The sequence below is a fragment of the Pelobates fuscus genome, chromosome 5 (assembly GCF_036172605.1).
Source record: "Pelobates fuscus isolate aPelFus1 chromosome 5, aPelFus1.pri, whole genome shotgun sequence".
Lineage (NCBI taxonomy): Eukaryota > Metazoa > Chordata > Amphibia > Anura > Pelobatidae > Pelobates > Pelobates fuscus.
The window spans coordinates 283,283,198-283,305,132 of record NC_086321.1 but is presented as its reverse complement, the minus strand read 5'-3'; the positions used below and the strand labels follow the sequence as shown (position 1 = coordinate 283,305,132).

The 21,935-nt window shown below is 39.5% G+C and overlaps 1 protein-coding gene across 1 annotated transcript; it reads left to right on the top strand.

Moving 5' to 3' along the window:
- The first annotated feature begins 475 nt into the window (after positions 1-475).
- On the top strand, positions 476-15,667 carry RFXANK (regulatory factor X associated ankyrin containing protein). The gene is made up of 9 exons (XM_063455373.1): positions 476-700; positions 5,712-5,849; positions 6,375-6,455; positions 7,438-7,503; positions 8,673-8,773; positions 9,874-9,999; positions 11,033-11,099; positions 12,583-12,663; positions 15,409-15,667. Exons 2-9 carry the CDS (start codon positions 5,714-5,716, stop codon positions 15,459-15,461), a joined length of 711 nt encoding a protein of 236 aa, XP_063311443.1. The 5' UTR covers positions 476-700; positions 5,712-5,713; the 3' UTR covers positions 15,462-15,667.
- The last annotated feature ends 6,268 nt before the right edge of the window (positions 15,668-21,935 follow it).

Genomic DNA, 21,935 nt, shown 5'->3' with positions numbered 1-21,935 from the left:
ATTATAGACAGATCGCTATATTATAAATAGATAATAGATAGATATAATATAAATAGATAGACAGATTATATATAGACAGACAGATTACAAATAGATACAATATAGATTATAAAAAGATAGATAGACCACAGATTGTAGACAGACAAATTATAGACAGATAGCTATATTATAAATAGAGAACAGACAGGTAGAATATAAATAAATAGATAGACAGATTATAAATACATAGAGGATAAATAGCATATATATAATTAAACTGTTTTATTATTGTATTTATAAATACGAACTATATGATCACTATTAAATAATGCACTGAAAAAACAATAACTTGATTTAATTTAACCTTTTTACACAGTACACATTATTTTTATATTCTTGTCATTGCAGAATGACTGAACCCTAGTTTGACCAATTACAGAAGCTGTACTATCTCACCAATCAGGAGGCTACAGACTCCCAAACCAACCGAGGAACAGATAACAGTGTGTACACCAGGAAGTGTTGCTAGTCGTCCTTCTAAGTAGCATGGTCCCTTTAAATGGGAAGCTGTAGCTTTAAGATACCATGTTAATTAGCAATTAGAAGTTGATTAATGTTACGGGTGCAGGAAGTTTGTCCTGCTGGGGCTCGGCGGGTTCTAGAACACAGTGTGTGAGACAATCTGCAATTACTGGAAAGGCGTGATTGATCAGAAAGGAAGGTAATACTTTGTATCGGTATTCTAAGTATTGTGTGTACATAGTTACTGTAACGACTTCTAGATCGGGAGTTTGTATTTGCAGGGTCTATTGAGAAATTAAATAGAACTACGTAGCAGCAATTTGCAGACCTACATTCATTTTACATTTATGTCAGTTATGTAAACCTGGAGTAATGGACACGTTAAAGTTAAGATGCTTTTATTCAAATGCATTCTTTGTGAAGAGGACAAGTATCCTAGATTCCCTAGCTTGACGTTGTAGTATTGAGTAATAACCTTAAACTATTTAATAACGTTAAACTGGTAGTGGCCACACTTGACATTATCTGGCAAGGACATTTCTCACAATGAACTGACATTATACTGTATGTGTAAGTTTCTGTTTAAATACTTTTTTCAAACATATATAGGTAAAACTAGGCTATGACAGGTTCTAGATATATTTCCTTTTTTAAGTGGATATTTTAATTATAATGGTATATTTCTTTAAAACTGCAATACAGACAGCTCCTCTTTCAAAAAAATGCATTAAAAAAACAATACTCACTGCAAAATTGCAGCTTGGTAAATTCGAGATCTAAAACTGTACCAATGAAATTCTGAATATCACTATTTACCAGGGTTATTCACTAAACAGTGAATTTAGCAGGGCTATATACTACAGCGAAATTCACATTTAAAGCAACAACAGTCAAACTGGAAAAAATGCTGATTTAGAAAAAAACTTTTTTTGCTATTTTGACCTTAAATTTGAAATTCACTTTGAATTCTCATGTCGTGAATACCTCTGTTAGTGATGTAAACATGAATGACAAAATATAGACTTAAAAAAAAAAAAGCAAGCTGTTACTATATACACTGACCAGCCACAACATTAAAACCACTGACTGGTGATTAACCTTGATTGTATCATTACATGGGCAGCTGTCCAGTGGTGTTATATATTGGAGAGTAAGTGAATAGTCAGCTCATGAATTTCATGTGTTGGAAGCAGGTGACTGGGTCAGCACATCTTCAAAATGCAGAGTCTTGTGGGATGTTCCTGGTATGCAGTGGTTAGTACCTACCAAATGTGGTGCAAGGCACCCAAAGCTTATTGATGCATGTGAGGAGTGAAGGCTAGCCCACTGCAGCTCAAGTGGCTGAAAAATGTAATGCTGGCCATAATAGAAAGGTGTCAGAACACACAATGCATTACAATTGTCTGTGTATGGGGCTGCACATAGTCACAGACCAGTCAGTGTCCCCTGCCGAATGGGCTTTCAATGGGAACATCAACATTAGAACTGGACCATGATGAAATTGAAGGTTGCTATTTGTGACGAGACCAATCTCGCCAATGTGCATTGGAGGAGCCTGTTTGCCCGCCTGCTGCCTTTAGACTATGGCCCCATGTTGAAACACTTAATTTTCCCCTGCAAAGACATGAAAGCCAGGTCATTCGGTGCTTGCCCTGTTTGAGCGGTGATACCCCAGATAGCTATGCCATGGAGCCCATTCGTATAATGAAAGACTTTGGCTCCATGGCAATTGAACTGTATGTGTGTGGTCTGAGCGCCATTCAGTAATAATGTGTGCTCAGACCTAAGCTATCTGGGGATATGTTGCATGTCTGTATTTTATGTAATGTAACCTTGTGTATTTTATTGTATTTTACTGTCTTTTTACTGCCATGTGCTTAATGGAGTTTTGCCTCTGTCCTTGGAGATAATTGGATTACTTCCCAATTATCTCCAGGATAGAAGACTCTGTGGAACGGGTTTTGGGCAGAAAAGCCATGCTTCATTTGGTCACAAAGGACTACGATCTATCTTTTGAACCACTGGACCAATTTGTATGATTGTATTTGGAGTATGCTGATTCTGAAAATGTAAGTTTTATGTGAATGTGATGCATACTTTTAAAGTTATGAATAATGTGGAAAAACTGTATTTCTCTGTCTGTGATAATTACATTACCCATTGTGTAAGGCATGGGTCGTCAACCTGGTCCCTACCGCCCACTAGTGGGCGTTTCAGGATTCCAGGTGGGCGGTAGGGATTTTCAATTTTTTTTTTTATAAATTGGGCAGGCGGGCGGGCGCGAGCCGGCGGTACCACTGTGACTGGGTACCGCCATCACCACTTGCGGCCCCGGCGGCAAACCGCCGGGGCCGCATATGGAGGGGTCCATCGGGTGGCCCATGCTGTCAGGGCCACCCGATGGATGTGGATTGTGAGGGGGCCCGGTCAGCGCTGGGCGCTTTAACAGCGCGACCGGGCCCCCTGTGATGACATCAAATCTGCTGGGAGGAAGTGATTCCCCGGTCACTCCTCCCAGCATACAGAGAGCCGCGCGGGAGGAAGGAGGAGGAGGGAGTCAGAGTGGGAACTCTGACTCCCATGCACCTGAGCCACCACTGGACCCCAGGGAAAGTCACCCTCCTGCACCTTAAAGGTAGGAAACAGGAGGGTGACTTAAATATAATATGTGTTTGTTTGTGTATGTGTCTTTGTATGTATGTCTTGTGTGTCTGTATGTATGTCTTGTGTGTGTCTGTATGTATGTCTTGTGTGTGTCTTATGTAAGTGTCTTGTGTGTGTCTGTATGTATACATGTGTCTTGTCTTTGTATGTCTTGTGTGTGTCTTATGTATGTCTTGTGTGTGTCTTATGTATGTCTTGTGTGTGTCTTATGTATGTCTTGTGTGTGTCTTATGTATGTCTTGTGTGTGTCTTATGTATGTGTCTTGTGTGTATGTCTGTATACATGTGTCTTGTGTTTGTATGTATGTCTTGTGTGTGTGTCTGTATGTGTGTCTTATGTATGTGTCTTGTGTGTATGTCTGTATACATGTGTCTTGTGTTTGTATGTATGTCTTGTGTGTGTCTGTATGTGTGTCTTATGTATGTGTCTTGTGTGTGTCTTTGTATGTATGTTTTGTGTGTGTGTGTGTCTTTGTATGTATGTCTTTGTATGTGTCGTGTGTGTGTGTGTGTGTATGTATGTGTCGTGTGTGTGTGTCTGTCTGTATATATGTGTCGTGTGTGTGTCTGTCTGTATATATGTGTCGTGTGTGTGTGTGTCTGTCTGTATATATGTGTGTATGTATGTGTCGTGTGTGTGTGTGTGTGTCTGTCTGTATGTGTATGTGTCTTTGTATGTATGTCTTTGTGTGTGTGTGTGTGTGCGTGTCTGTATGTCTGTATGTATGTGTGCCAGTCTGTTATAGTGGGATACCTAGCTCAGCCTTCCTACTGGGCATTGCTATAAGGAAGGTTAAAAAAAGGGGGAAAAAAGGTGGGGAGGGGAATTGAGGAGGGAGAAGAGGGGAGCTGACGCACAGATGAGAAATCATATTATGCGCAAACAGAGAAGTCGTCTGAATATCACCGAAAGAGGAGACCTTCGTTTGTTCCTTACAACCTCAAGGATCTCATTAATCACTAGTAAAGGTAATTTCAATTTACTTTATTGTTTTCTCATTAAATTTTTTATAAAGTTAAAAACATTATAAACATGCATTAATTGCAAATAAAAAGATAAATGTACGTACATTTATTTTTTTTAAAACACCCTCCTTTCGAAAAAAAATATTCCGCACTTGCGCGAAAACTGGTGGGCGGTAAGGAAATTTTTTCAACCAAAAAGATGCATTAGTGGGCGGTAGTTAGAAAAAGGTTGACTACCACTGGTGTAAGGTAATTGTATCACAGGCAGAGGGGAGGATTTTGTGTGGGAGTGTCTGAGTGTATTGTACGTGTTTTATTGGTTGTTTTCCAAAACCCTGTGGGTGTTACTAATGTGTATATAAGAACAATAAACCCACAGCTCTGGCTGTTCACTGCTTGACCCTCAACGCGGAGCTTTGTCTCGTTCTTGGGGAGATTTACTGTATGCTGTTCCAGTTTGACTGCTAGGAGTGTAAACCTATTCGTATGGTTTTTCCTATTCGGCTGTTTACAGCATTCGTATGGTTCATGTTAAGCTGTTTACGGCATTCATATGCTTCTCCGGTTCGACGAATTGGTGTCTACAGTAGCTGCCTGTATATCTGGAAGGGAATATCTCCTAAACTGCTTTTTAACCCCCTGTTATGCCTGGGGGGTGCCGTTACACTATTCAAATCACATTTTCTTTTAGATCGGATGCATAGCATGCTGTGTCTGTATACCTGGGGAAGAGATGGCAGAAGGATGCATTATGGGAAGAAGGCAGGCCAGCAAAAGGGCAGAGCTCTGCTCCTGGCAAGGTTCTGCTGGAAAACTATGGATCCTGACAGTTATCTGGATGTTTCTTTGACATGTACCACCTACCTAGAGGTTGTTGCAGACCATGTACCCTCCTTCAATGGTGATGGTGTTTATGTTGGCAGTGGCTTTTTTTCATTAGAATAATGCACTCTGACACACTGCAGAAAATGTTCAGGAATGGCTTGAGGAACATGATGAAGAGTTCAAGGTGTTGCCTTGGCCTCTATATTCCCCAGATCTCAATTCGATTGAGCATTTGTGGGATGGTATGCAACAACAAATCTGATCCATGGAGGCCACAGATTGCAACTTGAAGTACTTGAAGGATCTGCTGCTAATGTATTTGTGCCAGATACTTCAGGACACATTCAGAGGTCAAGCATGGTGTCCATGCCTTGACACATTACGGGGTGAGCCTACATGATATTAGGTAGCTTTGATATTGCGACTGATCAGTGTATTTGCCTTGGGAAATTTCTCCAAATCAGTAATTTTTGTCTTTAAGTTTACATTTATATTTAAATGATTTAATATTTTTGGTTACAATTTGAATTTTTTTTTTTATTACAATTACAATTTCTATTACTATTACAATTTCAATATCGAAAAAATATCATATTAAAATATTTTAACGTATTAAATCATTTTAAAGGTTTCCAAAAATATTAAATTGAGGTCTTAAAAAAAATATGATGTTTAGTTAATAACGTTGAATGTAAAAGGTGTAATCTAAATGAAAAACATTTACACTAACTGCATTAAACATCTATCCATTTCAGTTATGGCAGATCAAAGCACGGAGGATGGAATACCCATGGAGGGTATAATACCTGAGGGAGAGATGACCGTAATCATGCACCTTTATCCAGTACCACAAAGTGAATCCGATACAGAAGAAGAGGTGACTCCACTAAACGGTGAGCATTTTATGTTTATGAAGCGTAATTCTGGGTGTTGAATGTTTCTCTCGCTTTTCCCATTAAATACCCTTCTATATTGCAAAGGGGGGAAATGTGTCTGCTAGAAAGGGGGTATGGCTGCAAGTCACCGTTAACTTGAACTCTCAGAGTCCAAGGCAATCTTCTTGCAGAATGAATTAAAAGCAAAGCTTTGTATCCTTATTAAGTTCCCAGGGATGAAGGCCTAGCATGTTATGTTGATCATGCTCTTTTGTTTATTAACATTTCATACACATAGTGGGAGTTTATTTATTTATTTTTTCTGTAGGTATAAGACGTTATTTATAAAAAGCGATATGGATAATGTTCCACTATTTGGTGTAAGTTGTAGGTAGACTGAGTCAAAAGACCTGGTATCTATATATCAATGTTTCATCTTCAGCAAAATAAATACTTTTACATACTAGCACTTGGGCATAAAGGAGTTAACACATCCAAACATGACTCCATTATTCTAAGGTACTCTTTCTATTTTTAATACAGTTGGTCCGTTAAAATACTCCACAACACTGACTAATCGGCAGCGTGGGAACATGGTATCAGTACTGCCAGCAACGTTGGATTGTAAGTACATGGTTTCCATACCTTTTTCTGCCTTCTCTCTATATTTGCCTTTTTAACCCCCATTCAGGTAGGTGAAATGCACCTCTTTTAGAATATTGTTTTGGATTGTAGTGGATGTGGCCACGGTGCTGGTCCGTGCCGCTATCCTCTCACCTTGACTATTGCTATCCACTTCTCAGTGGTCTTTTACATTTCCAGCTAGCCCCATTACAATCTATAATGAATGTGGCTGCGAGGCTCATCTTCCTGTCTGCCCGCACCTCTCATGCCTCCACCCCTGTCAATCCTTACACTTGCTTCCAGTAATATATGGGGCTCAAGTAAAAATTCTAGTGGTTGCTTACAAATCTCTACATAGCACTTCTCCTAGCTACCTATCCTTCCTAATACACAAGTATGTCCCTTCCAGGGCCCTACGCTCTGCTGAAGATCTGCGTCTATCACCTGTTTGTACTCCCACCTCTGATGCTCACCTCCAAGATTTCTCTAGGGCTGCATCGTTCCTGCGGGACTTCCTTCCCTGCTCCGTTATACTATCACCCAGTCTCCATTCCTTCAAAAGATCATTAAAAACGTACTTCTTTTAAAAAAAAATAAATAAATATCAATTAAATTAATAGCTTTCTCTCCCTGCACCTTGGTAACCCACCCTGCTTACTCTCCTGTAACCGTGTCATCCTTTTACTGTTCTAGCAATCACCCTTACCTCTTGTGCCACTTTACTCCACTCCCTCTAAAATGTAAGTTCTTTTGAGCATGGCCCACAACACCCTCTGTCCTTGTGCGCCATCCTATTGTACAGCACAATGGAATCTGTTGGGCTTTATAAATAATGATAATAGTGGGGGTTGTAGTTAACTCTTCTCTTTCAAGTAGCTGTTGTATTGTGACAAGTGTTTCATATTAGAGATATGTAGTGAATGGAGACTTTATAATACAGTGATATATGCGCTAAAATTTTGCACCATATTTTTGTTCTTAGCACTGTCTGTACATCAGCTGGCAGCACAAGGAGAACTGTCCCAGTTGAAAGACTATCTACAGAAAGGTATGGTACCCAGAGCATATTTTCAGTATAGTCCCTCTCTGTTCTTTTCATGGTTACCATACAGTACAGGAGAGTATTGTGATATCTGAAAGTGTCTTCTCAATACATTTATCAGTTTCAATTGGTAAGATTAAATTCATGTCTCTCAACATTCTTCTAGCAGCAGTAGTACAAATGTCCTCAGACATTTGATGCGTTTGTGAAAAACTGATGGTGCTGAAACACCGCTGACTGCATAGTCGGCCCTTAGTTGGCCTGCCTGTATGAACCTCCCAATTATTTTGGCAGACTCTTTCTGGGAGGGTCCAACCATTTGCGTGACTGGCTCACCTTCTGATACCCTGCCCACTGACTCCTTGCTTCACAGGACACCAATGTTGGGGATATGGGTTTGGGTGAGAGATTAGCATAGGGGATATAAATGCATCCTGCGTGTTTTCTCCAGCACCACATATATTTGGGAGGTATGACTGCTTTAGTATTTTCTGTTCATAAGATTCTGTAATTAGACCCATTGTAATTGGTAGCACCAGGCCAAATGGGCTCTTAATCAGGCTCTGACCCTGGTGTGTGAAACCGTACTGTGAAGATCCAGCTCTTTACCCCAAAACCTGGACACTGAGACACACTGCCCTTTCCTATTGTCTACATACATGGCTCCAAGCTAGAGCCACCAGGTGCAAAATTAAATCCATAAAAAAAAAAAAGAAAAAATACTTGATTAAATAAAAATCTGAAAGGCTGCCTCCATATTATATGGCATTATTGTGAGATGAATGCAGGGTGGGTTTCAGTGATTTATAATCTTCTGTCTTATTCTGCTATACCTTGTAAATACACCAAAACAAATGGGAAAACGGAGGAAAAAATACAATAGTGTAACACCATTTAGTAAATACATGCCCACAAGAGGAATTGCACCCACAAGAAGCAGACCTTTGCAAGCACGTCAGGGTGCTTCCCCTAAGTGTGTGTGTGTGTGTGTGTGTGTGTGTGTTGTGACCAAGCTGTTTGTTCCCATCAGAATCTGGAATCCTGGATGCTCAAAGTAATTTAGCAATAAAATATACGGTTTAAATACATTTTGTATTTTTAAATATAAAAGTGCAAATAATTTGAGCCAACAATGTACTTTTGCACAAATTCTGCTATAACTAATTTATTTTCAGATGAGACCTTGTTAAATCGACAAGATGAGCGAGGTTTTACACCACTGATGTGGGCTGCTGCTTTTGGAGAAATAGAGACTATCCAACACTTACTGGATATGGTAAAATCAATTAGTGTCCAGCGATGGCACTATGGCCTAGTGACGTCATAGAATACTATTTTGCAATTTGAGGAGGACCTTTTGTTGTCTAATTTGGTGGTTACTAAGGAAGTATTCAACATTTGAGTTGTAGCTAAATTTTTACTAAAGATGGAAGAAAACTCTTGAGAAGCATTAGTGGGTGAGATTATCTGGGACTGGTGGGTAATTGAATGAAGGTTTTTAAGATAAAATCTTAGTTGGACAATTTCATAATTAAATCCTTGGTTGTGCTTACTGATGTGCAGAATGGCTGTCTCAGAGCTTTTAAGACACACATTAGTGCATATCTGAATTCTTCTTACTGTCCCTAGTTTGTATGTACCGGTAGCTAGCATTTGAAATAATACTAATGTTTTTAGCATAAAAAGAAAAATCACCTGTGTCCACATATTGGCTTATTGCTGCACTGTTAAATCTAACGTTGTGGTTCATATTCTCAGATATTAGAATAACTATCAACTTAATGTAGGATATTTTGATCTTATCTGCAAACTTCCTGTGCAGATTCCTTCAGAAACTTAAACTGAATTCTTACAGTGCGGCACAGTTCACCGTTAAATCCTGCTTTTTCAACCAGTTTGCTCATCAGTCAAAAAGGGATTTAGCAGGGTAGAACATAAGGTCTTTTTGCGATTGCAAGGCTACAGCATAATTTATTAAATTCTGATTTATGACCACTTACCTGAACTGTGATCTCTGATTTTAAAGTTTCTAAATCAGAAAAGAAATGTATTTCACAAGCCTCACCCCACACCTTAGAGCCAGAGACCTGACTAATTTGGGCCTGCACTGATAGCTCTTCATCGCCCCCACTGGCCAAAGATTTAAGGTTTTATCCTCTCTTTATTTAACTAGTGTACCCTCATTTATGCTCCAGATATGTTGGAGAATTCTCCATTCTACTGAAGGACTATTCTGTACCTTTTGAAATGAGATTGTAATATAATGTATTAAATTATCTAACCAGTGGTGTGTGTGATCTTGCTGTTGCTTTTTATGTGTAATTTTTTTTTTTTTTTTTTTTTTTTTTTAATAATTACTGATGCCTTTTCCATTAGGGGGCTGATCCTCACATTTTGGCAAAGGAAAGAGAAAGTGCCTTGTCCCTTGCGAGTACCGGAGGGTATTCTGATATTGTGACGTTGCTGCTTAAAAAGGAGGTGGACATCAATATATATGATTGGGTAGGAAACTCTAAGCCACATTACTAACAAATACAACCCATATAAAGATTATACTGTTACAATCAGAAGGTTCATGTACCAGTCTGTATGAACGTCCCATAAGCAGCAACTTTGTAAAAGTCACCAGTCATTGGCCAGATGTCAATCTAACAGTACCTAGTTAGACATTCTGAGACCGTTTGTATAGACTGACTTAAATACTGGTTAGAATACCAAAACCTGGACAGCAAACCCTGTTAGTCATTTAAAAATAAATTAAATAAAACCTATGGGGTCAATTAGTACATTGGAGATTTTATACCTCGCTTGTGTCCCCACTCACCAGAAACCTTTGTTCCAAATAAATTGGAATTGTCAGATTTAACTAGGCATATTAAAGATAAACACATGTATGTATTAAGTGGCAGTCATAATCATATACATTATCAAGTGTAACTGGGATCATAACCAAAAGTTCAGATTGTAAAATTGCCATAGGGGAAAAAAAGACCTAAGTGCATCTCATTCTTCTACTGAATTAGGACAACATTTATGTAGGGGTTACATATTTAATCCTGCAATTTGGATTATCTCCAAAATGTGATAAGTACACTACTATAAATGTGTTTAACACTGAACTGTATTTTGCATGAGGAAAAATTATCAAAAGCAAAAAAGATGACCTGAAAAAAGGTTCCAATTGTGCAATAATACAGTACAATAATCTCACCTGCTTGTGATCTATTATTCATATAAACTACTTTTTCTAATCTTGACTGTTATGGGATTGGTTTTAGAGTGTTCAATCTTTAGATAATTAATAAAGTGTTGTGTAAATAGACATTTTTGACCCCCACCCCCCTGTTAACCCTTAAAAAAAAAAAAAAAAAAATTGTTTACATTTTCCCTGTGACAAGAATTCCACTGTGTCACTACTTGTTCTGTCTCCCATGATGTCATCCTGGAGTCGTTGCTTCCTTGATGACTGTCCCCTTCATAGGGTGTCAATCTTTTTATCCATAATGTGACTTAACCAAGTCCTTATCTCTTTCAGAATGGAGGAACGCCTTTACTGTATGCTGTGCGGGGAAATCATGTGAAATGTGTGGAAGTTTTGCTAGGTACATACACATTTTTTTTTTTTAATTGTGATCTATGATTAATCTTGAGATTTTTTTTTTGATCAGTATTCTAATCTTGTGACCAATTGAAATGCTATACAGGTATTTGTTCTCTGCATACAAGTATATGGGGTATTTTAGAAAGTTATAGCTTCAAATAGAAATTTCTTAACACCTGTCCTGCACTGATAACTGTTAAGAAGCAACTATGTAAAGGTTTCTTTTTTTCTTTTTTTTTTTTTTATTTTGACAGATTTGTATTCAGGATGTTTTTAATCGGTCTGTGTAATATGATTAGTAGAGTGTTGGCAATATCTCAGTGTGAGGGGCCGTTTTAAGTAAAACCAACAAATCAACCCTGAGCATCTGATGCATGCTTCTGTTGTTAAAGAGACACTCTACTCCTAGGCCATGCATTTTTGTTTTTTTCCCCAAATTATTTTAGGCCGCCTAGTTTAAAGAAGGGGGAGGGGGGGGAGCCCACAACTTACACTTTTTCCTTTCAATGTGTAATGTTACATTTATGCCCAAATAATACAGCTTTATGCAGGAGGGTATTAAGGTGGAGTAGATCTGTAGGTGATAGTCTGGGGTACAGGTGGTCCTATCAAGAACCATTATTGCACTATAATATAATAAATTATAATATAATTTTGCAATAGACACACAAAGCAGGTGGAATAGGAATGTGTATTAATAAATGCTAACTATTACTCGATACCTGACACATTCGTAAATCTGGTTCTTTTCCCCCAAAATGGCTAGTGCACACACAGGATACAGGGCATATAATGCTCCATTCATTAAGTGTTTCACACATAAATATTGTAGCCTTCCCAAGTATCTTCTAATAAACTAAAACCAAGAAACAAAATTCACAGTGTGGCAAAGGATAAAATGTAGTAACATCAAATGGAATAACTAACTACCAAAATGCACGTATAGCATTCATTGCTTCCCTGTCTGTAGTAACTGGGAATATTAAAGCAACGTCTTGTTCCATAAATATATATGAAGTCCCAATCAGCCATCAGCTGACTACTAGCGCTTCTTATAACTACATCCAGTTAGTCACTAAAACAGGCATTGACCAAGGAATTGGATATATTTAGGCTAAAATAGCAGTTCTGGTTAAACTGCTCATCTCCATTATTCTGCCAGCTTGGCTACTTAGACCCAATATTTGCTATTTCCTATAATTATTGGTTTAATAGACCGCTTATCAATATTTAATATGTTGGACAAACCTTTGTTATTTCTGACATCAGGGCAGGCACAGATAACCACGTACTGGTACATCCTTTCAGAATAGGAAATGTTGAGGTATATGTGTCTTTTATTTATAATATAATAATTTTATATATATAATTTTTTATTTTTTTTTACAGGAAGTGAATTGATATTTAAAGTAGTCTACATCTATTACACTATATTGTCTGTAATATATCTGAAAATGCATTAACTGGGTTTTGTATACAAACAGAACACGGGGCTGATATAACTATGGAAGCAGATTCAGGATATACACCCATGGATCTCGCTGTGGCTCTAGGTCATAAAAAAGGTACATCATCAAATACATGTCTCCCTGGAAATGTTAGTGGTGTCATGGAATACTGTGATAATCTAACATAAGCAAAGATGATCCATAAGGAGTCCCGATGGGATCCTTGGTCTTGGCAGCATCTAGATGTGGTACACATCTTGGCACAGTTTGATTTAGGAGCAGCACCATGCCATACTCCTCTAGTTAATTTTTATACACATGTTCTGTAAGAGAACATAGGACATGTGGGACATAGGAAATGCCTTACTGTCAACACCATAAGTCCACAAAATACAGACCCAGCAATTGTAGAATTTCAACTCTTATGATCCTTTACCAGCCTTATTGCCACCAGGGGAGTTGTAGTTGCACAGTAGCAACATCTTGGCACCAGTGATGAGGTGATTATAGCTATGGTTTGGGATCATGGGGCTAATGGATTGGCTGGTTTTAGATTTCGAGAAATATGGCTTGGCAGAAATAATTTGGGTGAATCTGAAAATGTGAAAGTGAATTTGAAGAATTGTATTGGTGATGTCAAATGAAATATATCGGCTACTGGTTTCCCTATTTATCTCTATAACATCTTAAAGCAAATAATTTAGCTGGGGTAAACATACATATCTTAGCTATAATATTATAGTTAGTAAGAGTTTTGCTATTTAGAATATATGAAGACTTGAGGGTACAATAAAAATAGGGATGGTCTTAAAATATTAAACCTAAATATAGACCTATAAAAATGTCATAATCTATTACACTCTATAACAGGGTTTATAAGATTAAGTATAGGTTTGAAATATCAATAAAATCGAATAACATACCGTATATACTAGAGTATAGGCCGAGGCCCCTAATTTTACCCCAAAAAACTGGGAAAACTTATTGACTTGAGTATAAGACTAGGGTGGGAAATGCAGCAGCTACTGGTAAATTTCTAAATAAAATTAGATCCTAAAAAAAATATATTGATTGAATATTTATTTACAGTGTGTGTATAATGAATGCTGTGTGTGTGTGTGTGTGTGTGTGTTGCAGAGCCCTGGTGGGGGGGGTGGGCAATCTTTTTTTTTTCATTTTTTTTTTTATTTTAGTTTTTTTTATTATTTAATTTAATTTAATTTAATTATTATTTTTTTTATTATTATTTATTATTTAATTTAATTATTATTTTTTATTATTATTACTATCTTTTTTTTTTTTCGTCCCCCCCTCCCTGCTTGATACATGGCAGGGAGGGGGGGCTCTCCTTCCCTGGTGGTCTAGCATTGGCAGTTCAGTGGGGGGGAGAGGGGGGCTGGCAGAGCTGTAACTTACCTGTCCTGCAGCTCCTGTCAGCTCTCTCCTCCTCCGCGCCGTCCGGTCAGCTCTTCTGTCAGCTTACACTAGGAGCTGACCGAGGTGCTGAACGGATGAGGAGAGAGCTGACAGGAGCTGCAGGAGAGGTAAGTTACAGCTCTGCCAGCCCCCACAGCCCTGGTCTGTATTATGGCAATGCAAATTGCCATAATACAGACTATTGACTCGAGTATAAGCAGAGTTGGGGTTTTTCAGCACAAAAAATGTGCTGAAAAACTCGGCTTATACTCGAGTATATACGGTACCCTCTTGAACAAGTAAACCTCTGTAATGATAAAATGGAGCAGTGTCTCTACATACAAAATTCTCTTCTCTGTTCTTCTAATATTAAGTACACCTAAGATTTTCAATTGGGTCATGTTGGGACCTACCTTAACTAGGCAAAGATACAAGACCATAACTTGGTCATTTCACATGGGAACAACCAGCGGCGTACACACAATCCATGGGGCCACGGTGCAAAACTGATCCGTGGGCCCTCCCCGCTCCCCCGGACAGATACACACACTGTTTAAGTCACCTTCCTGTTTCCTACCTTTTAGGTGCAGCAGCGTGACATTCCCTGGGGTCCAGTGGTGGCTCAGGTTGATGGGAGTCGGAGTTCCTCCTCTGACTTTCTAGTGCCAGGAAAACGAGTATGCTTTCCTGGCACTAGAGTGGTCCTTTAACCCCTTAAGGACCAAACTTCTGGAATAAAAGGGAATCATGACATGTCACACACGTCATGTGTCCTTAAGGGGTTAAAGCGATGACCAGGCCCCCTGACAATCCATCTCCATCAGGTGGCCCTAACTGCATAGGCCACCCGATGGGAACCTTGGACGGTGGCCCCGGTGGTATTCCCGCGCGGCAGGTACCCAGTTGCAAGGGGCCACAGGGTGGACGGGCCCAGTCGCAGCTGCAACTGCGGTATGTACGCCACTGGCAACAACTTAATCAGTCTATTGGCTAAGGGTACGCATGATATAGGAAGTTCCCTGACTTGTTACATTAACCTAGGACAAAATGGTGTCCTAAAGTCTGAACAACATATTCATGGAATATGGGTAAGCGGTCCTTTATTAAAGAAACATTGTATGAAATGTTCAATTTTCTAACAACTTGTCAGTTTGCAAAATCTCTTAAAGACAAAGTACGCAGTTTAAGAAATACAACTTTTTTTTTTTATACTAAATATTTGTATATGTCCATAACATTATATTATCAGTTGTGGTGCTGTTGAAGAGAGATTAATAAAATGACACCGCAGTGTGGGGAATGAAATGGGGAAGGATATCAACTGTTCAACTGTGGGAAGAAACAAAGTAATTGAACAATGAATTGGGGCACACTAGCAGGGTTTTTTTTTTTTTTTTTTTTAATATATTCTATCTCTGTGTGTAATTATTGTCAATTTTTCTCCAGTTCAACAGGTCATCGAAAATCATATTCTGAAACTTTTCAAGAGCAAAGCATGATGGATGAACCAGAAATCAGGCAATGACTAGGACTATTTCAGATGAAAGTTGTCACAGGGAGCTGCGGACAGACTTGCTGTAATTGCACAGTATTATAAAACAGCAGAGCCAATCATGTTGCTGTTCCTTTCTATGGTAGTGAATGAGTTCTGCTGGAAAAGTAGTGTAAATTTATATTTTCTTAAAACACAAATATTCCAATCGCAGGAGTTAATACGCCATTGCACTGACTTTTTATGTCTAAACTATTCCATGGATGGGGGACCGTTGACTTAGACTGCTGTGAAAAGCCTTACTGAAATCTGAACATTCTTAACTAGATTGATAGATTATATTGTTTCATATGAAGGGTAATTGACACCTATTTATATATATTTTTTCCCTACACCACCTTTCTTCCTTATGATTTTAGTAATATTTTTTATCATGCTGTTTAAATGTAAATACAGACACACAAACACACAAAAAATAGTCTGGATACTTTTGGAAATAAATACCACCAGGCTCGGCATATACTGTAACATTTTTAAATATGGCTGTAAACCTGGGGAGGAGGGGGTTAATTTTGGATTTAGAGGTAAAAATCTCACATGCTAAAATGAAAAGGAACTGGAGACAAATTTCCTATCTGCATTTGGAGGACCTTGAAAGAAAATGCCAGGATCATTTCCAGTAGTGCCATTTGTAGATAGAATAAAACAATTTTAGAACATTTTCTTTGATAGGATAATACTGGTGAGTAAGACATCACAGTGTGACAGAACGGTACCATAATTCTGGATAATCATGAAATCTGGTGGACCCAGCTGTGCAGGGTAAAACTGTCTTGAGAGGCAAAAAAAAAGGAAAAATGAAGTGAATGCAAGCATTTGGAAACGGTTCAGGTGACCTCCCTCAGCACCTACTGCCTACCAGGCATAAGTTCTCAGACTTTGTGGAGGGAGCATTTGTTCTGGTGCTCCTCCCACCTCCCTTTGGATACACCACCTCGAGGAGTGCATTCTATCAAACTGATTTAACCACCTTGCACTTGCTTAGGAGACCGGAGCGTGAGCAGCAAGCTGCACATAAAAATCGGGAGCTCTACAATATTACTATTAAGGGTACTTTAGCAACTTGTGTATTAAAGTCCTGTTAGTAAAGAAATGCAGACCAATTGTACTTAAATAGAACAAGAGCAATACAATAAAGAAGAAAGGGGAATGTAGTACACATGTACACTGGAGTGCAGTACAAAGTAGAATAACCCAGATTCCTCCTTAATATTCCATGTATTATTTGTGGGTTCTGCTCTTAGGCTCTGTAAGATATTTTACTGCTTTTCTGGAACTCCACATCGTCTTATCTTTTTCTTCCAGCAAAGTGCACGGTTTCTTGGTCATTCGTAATTTCCTTTTTTTTTTGAGAGATGGGGGTGGGCTGTGACTTTTGCTTTTATTTTGTGGAAGTATTGATTGCCAGTATCAAAAGTAATTCTTCTCGTCGACCGTTTTATATAGTTCCTGTTAATTCAAAAAGGTAGCCAGTTACTGTCCATGCCTCATCTTTAACGGCCACTTATGGAAATGTATTTGGTGGTTGTGTTTGTTTGGATTTTTATTTAAATGTATTTAATTTTTTAGCCATTTTTACAGATTATATATACTTTTTTTTAAAAATAATGCACCTGACCATTTTTCTTCTGCTTTTGCGACTATTGGTCATTCCCTAAGCTTTGTACTTTTGTCTCTCATGCAGAGTTATTTGTGAAACTAGTGCCACACTTACTGTTGCTCTGTGACTGACTAATATAACCCAAACTGATTACAGCTCCATATGTGACAGCCCAATAGATATAGATTTCCTTTTCAGTAATGGGGTATGGCAGCTTTACAATAACGTAAAGTTTTCTCCCATCACTCCCTTGGACACTAATTAAAATTGCTAATTACCACCCTAGCCTGATATGATCCAATTTCTTATAAAAAGCGCACTCAAAGGCGGAGATGACAGTGCTGAATTAATTATTCATCATGGCAGTATTAGGATAGGGTTATGTTCAAGCTAAAATTAAGTATGGGAGCATAAAACCCACCACAAGAAAGAACTGCTGAAGAATGTATTAATATGCAAAGGCATGAAACCAAAAACTGTCTTAGGGTGAAGGGGCTAGAAGGACCACTCTTCCAAAGCTAGTCTCTGCCAAAGATCTAACATCTAGGGCCTTGGCGATAATCTCTGATAAACATGTTCTCCACTGACATTGTAGCTGCCCAGGAAGTCTGGTCTGACTGGATGTGTGCCACAGCTGCCTAGGATGCAGACAATAGTCAAATGTGCTCTCGAAACGTTAGAAATCCCTTTCACTTTGCATGCCCCTGTGATAGATGAAACGAGCCAGCAGGAGATTATGATGGAAACCCCTTTGCCTTAGTTTTGTCTTGAATTAATAACACAAATCTTAAAGGGACACTCCAGGCACCCAGACCACTTCTACCCATTGGAGTGGTCTGGGTGCCAACTCCCACTACTCTTAATCCTGCAAGTGTAATTATTGCAGTTTTTTATAAACTGCAATAATTACCTTGCAGGGTTAACTCCACCTCTAGTGGCGGTCTACTAGACAGCCACTAGAGGGAACTTCCTGATTTATAGCAAAGATTTTCTTTGCTAGAGCGTCGCTGGATGTCCTCGCGCTGTGTGAGGACCTCCAGCGTCTCTCAATTCCCCATAGGAAAGCATTGAAAGTCTTTTTCAATGCTTTCCTATGGGGAGTGCTAAAGCGCGCATTAGGTCTCCCCGGCCGGTGGGCAGGATCAGTCTCGCCCACCGGCCGACGGAGTCAGTAAGAGGAGCGGCGCAAAGGAGGAGGCAGCGGCGAGGGACATTGTCGCTGCCTCAGGTAAGTAACTGAAGGGGTTTTCACCCCTTCAGCAACCGGGGATTGAGGACCTGCAGTGCCAGGAAAACTGATTGTTTTCCTGGCAATGGAGTTTCCTTTTAAGTATTTCTTTCAGCCACCAATTCTTTGGTTGGTAGACACCTGAAAATATCATAGGGAATGCAGAATACTTTCTTTCTCTGATGGAGATGGAAAGGATGCTGGTAAATGTATCTCTTGGTTTAAGTGGAAGTTGGATATCACTTTGGGCCTGAACGTTGGTACAGTCCTTAGAAAAACTTCATCCTGATGAAAAAATATGAAGAGTATTTACACTGATGAGGCCCCCAGTTCCAATACTCTTATCTTAGAAGTAACTATCCCATTAAAAACGGGTTTTAAAGCAAGGGTCATAATGGGAATATTTTCTAGACTTTAATAGATTACAATGTGAAGCTGATAGATTTCAAAGCTGAATGGATCTGTAAAACTGCTGGCTGGAGCTTAGCGACGTCCGCTTCCAAAGCCAACGAAAACCTGAGAGACTGGACATTTGGATTCGCCCTTGTTGAACCCATCTTTGAGAAAACTGAGGAGATCTCTAGATGAAACATATACTGAAGAAATGTTGTGCTGCATAAACTAATCAGAGAAAATGTCCCAGACAAAGAACAGACTCAGTAGTAGAGGAAACCAAGGCCACTTTGGCCAATATAGTATCCCAAATAAAACTGGGAGGGAAGGGCTGCAGCTGGATGAAGGTTGGCTCCTAAAGAGAGATTGAGCATTGAGAATGCTTTCCTATGAGACTGGCTGAATGCGCGCGCGGTCAAAGTAGTGTCTTTTCCCAGCCTATACTTAAAGGGACTCTCCAGTGCCCGGAAAACAAACCGTTTTCCTGGCACTGCAGGTCCCCTCTCCCTCCTATCCCCCATTCCAAGTTGCTGAAGGGTTTAAAACCCTTTCAGTGACTTACCTGTATCCAGTGCCGATGTCCCTCGTCGCTGGGTCAGGGTCCACCCACGCGGCAATGCCAAGCACACGCATTAGACCTCCCCATAGGAAAGCATTGAATAATGCTTTCCTATGTGGATTTCGGCGACGATGGAGGTCCTCACATAGCGTGAGGACGTCCAGCGTCGTTATAATACACTTTTAGTGTTCGATGAACACGGAAGTGTCCTCTAGTGGCTGTCTTGCAGGGTTAAGGGTAGTGGAAGTTGGCACCCAGACCACTCAGACTACTCCAGACCACTCCAATGAGCAGAAGTGGTCTAGGTGCCTGGAGTGTCCCTTTAAGGTGTAGAAAAACCTTTTCCACCTGGACCAAACACCAGACGACACTTGGTGAAGGTTAAAACAACTAACTTTAATAGACATTGCACACATAGTTAATCCCCCACCAGCCTCATTTACATACAATGGTGTATAAAGCACTATAGTACAAGAAAGGGTGGGGTCAGACAATAGCAAGGGCTGATGGAAGATTGAGGAGGAACAGCTAGTTTAAACTGGTCTTGCAGTGTCCCTGGGACAACGCCGTGCTGGGAAAATAGGACATAAAAAAGGGTAGGGGGAAAGGCACATACAAGCAATACATTTAACATACCCCATTGGCGGTTCCCCCCCGAGAAAATATTGCTGCCCGAGGCTCTCCCCTGCCGGCCCATGCAGGGCTGGTGCTATCCAAGCACCAGCCCTGCTGATTGCCTTCACGGACCGGAGGGGAGATCAGTGATCTCCCTCCCCAGCCCACAGGCACATTGCTGGGCGGCCGGCAGGGGAGTGCGAGAGAACACATACTGCGACCCTCACATACACACACTACAGCCACTATCCCAGCAGACCCTGGGTAAGTTATCAAACTTTTTTTAAATGGTTTGACTACTTACTCTGGTAGGGCACCACAGCAAATCCTGGCACCAAAACCACTACAGAGAGCTGTAGTGGTTATTGTGCCTGGATTGTTTCTTAAAATGATCTGCCAGTGCCCCTCCCGAGATTAGCTTCTGGATCCGCCACTGACATACCCTGCACCAATACTGGGCACAGGGTGACCAAAACATAAAATGGAATCTGGGGACCCACACATAGTGTCTGTATTCCATCCCCAGTGATGGCGACTACCATCACACATATAAATAAAGATTACAGCTCCACCATAAACCCAGGAACCAGACACTGGATATTTTAAACCCTTCATTAGTGCACCTGCAGTCTTTGTCAGCTTTGCTGCCACCAAGAAGATCTCTCTTTACAGGAAGTGTTTATGGAAGGCTGTGCAAGTCACATGCAGGGAGGTGTGACTAGGTCTGCATAAACAAAGTGATTTAACTCCTAAATGGTATAGAATTGAGCAGTGAGACTGCAGTGGACATGGTCTATGCTTCATTAGGCTAAGGTTGATTTGGTGCCTATAGTATCCCTTTTAAGATTCCACTTTAGGTATCTGCAGACTTGTGCACAAATCTTTTTCACCTTTGATGAATGAATCCAATTCATGTTAATCTATACCCAAACAAGCCACCATGTCTGGGATTTACGTAACAGATCTATTTGTTCGGGTATAGATTGACAGGAATTTGATTCATTTGTTGCAGGTGAAAATGATTTGTACTCAAGTTTAGATTTCAGTTAGGAGTTTACTGAATGACCCTGTATTGATGTATTCACTAAACACAGAACTGTAGTGAATTTAAATTAAATTTGCTAAATTTAGACTAAAATTAGCTGACCTGGAAAATTAGCTGACAGGAAAACTTGGCTGTTTTGACAGCTAGGAGTTTATTGAATAAAAAACAAATTGTCCCGAGACTCTTAACGTTTCTCCAGTGATGCTTTCTTCAGCCAGAGTGGAAGAGATTTATTAGCCAAACCTGGCCCCTTCTGTAACTTACGCCTTTAATGGATTACTGGGTATAGGTGCCTGTATGGAATCCCATAAATACAAGTTCAGTAATCTCAAATATCATCAACAGTAGAAATACAGATGTGTGACAGGATGAACTTGAATCATTTCAGCCTGTATTCCTTTGTAACTATGTGAAGGGGGGGGGGGGGGATTGTATATATGCTTAATAGAACTTTACGAGGCACACTGCAGTGATTGAGACTTTATTGGACATGTGAGCTATTCTTATGACGATAACAGTTTGAGGCACATACGGATTTTAATTACCTGCAAAGTTTTTGTATGTTGTATCAGATTTATTCTTGTACTTTAAAAGCTTGGAGTATACCTTTAAGTAATATGGGCATTATCTGGCTAATTTATGATGGTAGCACTGGCAAGTGAATGCGTAATAAAGAATACACTAAAACACACTGACTGTATTTAAAAGGTAGTTTATTGTAGTATAAATTAACATTTAACAAATAATCATGTATAAAGGTCAGTGTTTTGGAATGCTTGTGCGTGACGTTTGGTTAAAACCAAAGCATTGCTCTCCTCTTAATCTGCTTTACTAATTTTAACCATGCCCATTAATATTATTAAAGTAAATAATATGCACACACACACCTTTTAGGCTTTAAAAGCCGTTATGTTATAACCCTGATTGCTATGACTTCCCTTTAACCCAACTGCCAGACGTGTGTCCAACATTATGTATAGC

Coding starts and splice junctions, on each gene's coding strand:
- RFXANK (XM_063455373.1), top strand. CDS start 5,714: ATGGCAGATCAAAGCACGGAGGATGGAATACCCATGGAGGGTATAATA. Junction 7,504..8,672: donor GAAAGACTATCTACAGAAAG/GTATGGTACCCA, acceptor ATTTATTTTCAG/ATGAGACCTTGTTAAATCGA. Junction 12,664..15,408: donor GGCTCTAGGTCATAAAAAAG/GTACATCATCAA, acceptor ATTTTTCTCCAG/TTCAACAGGTCATCGAAAAT.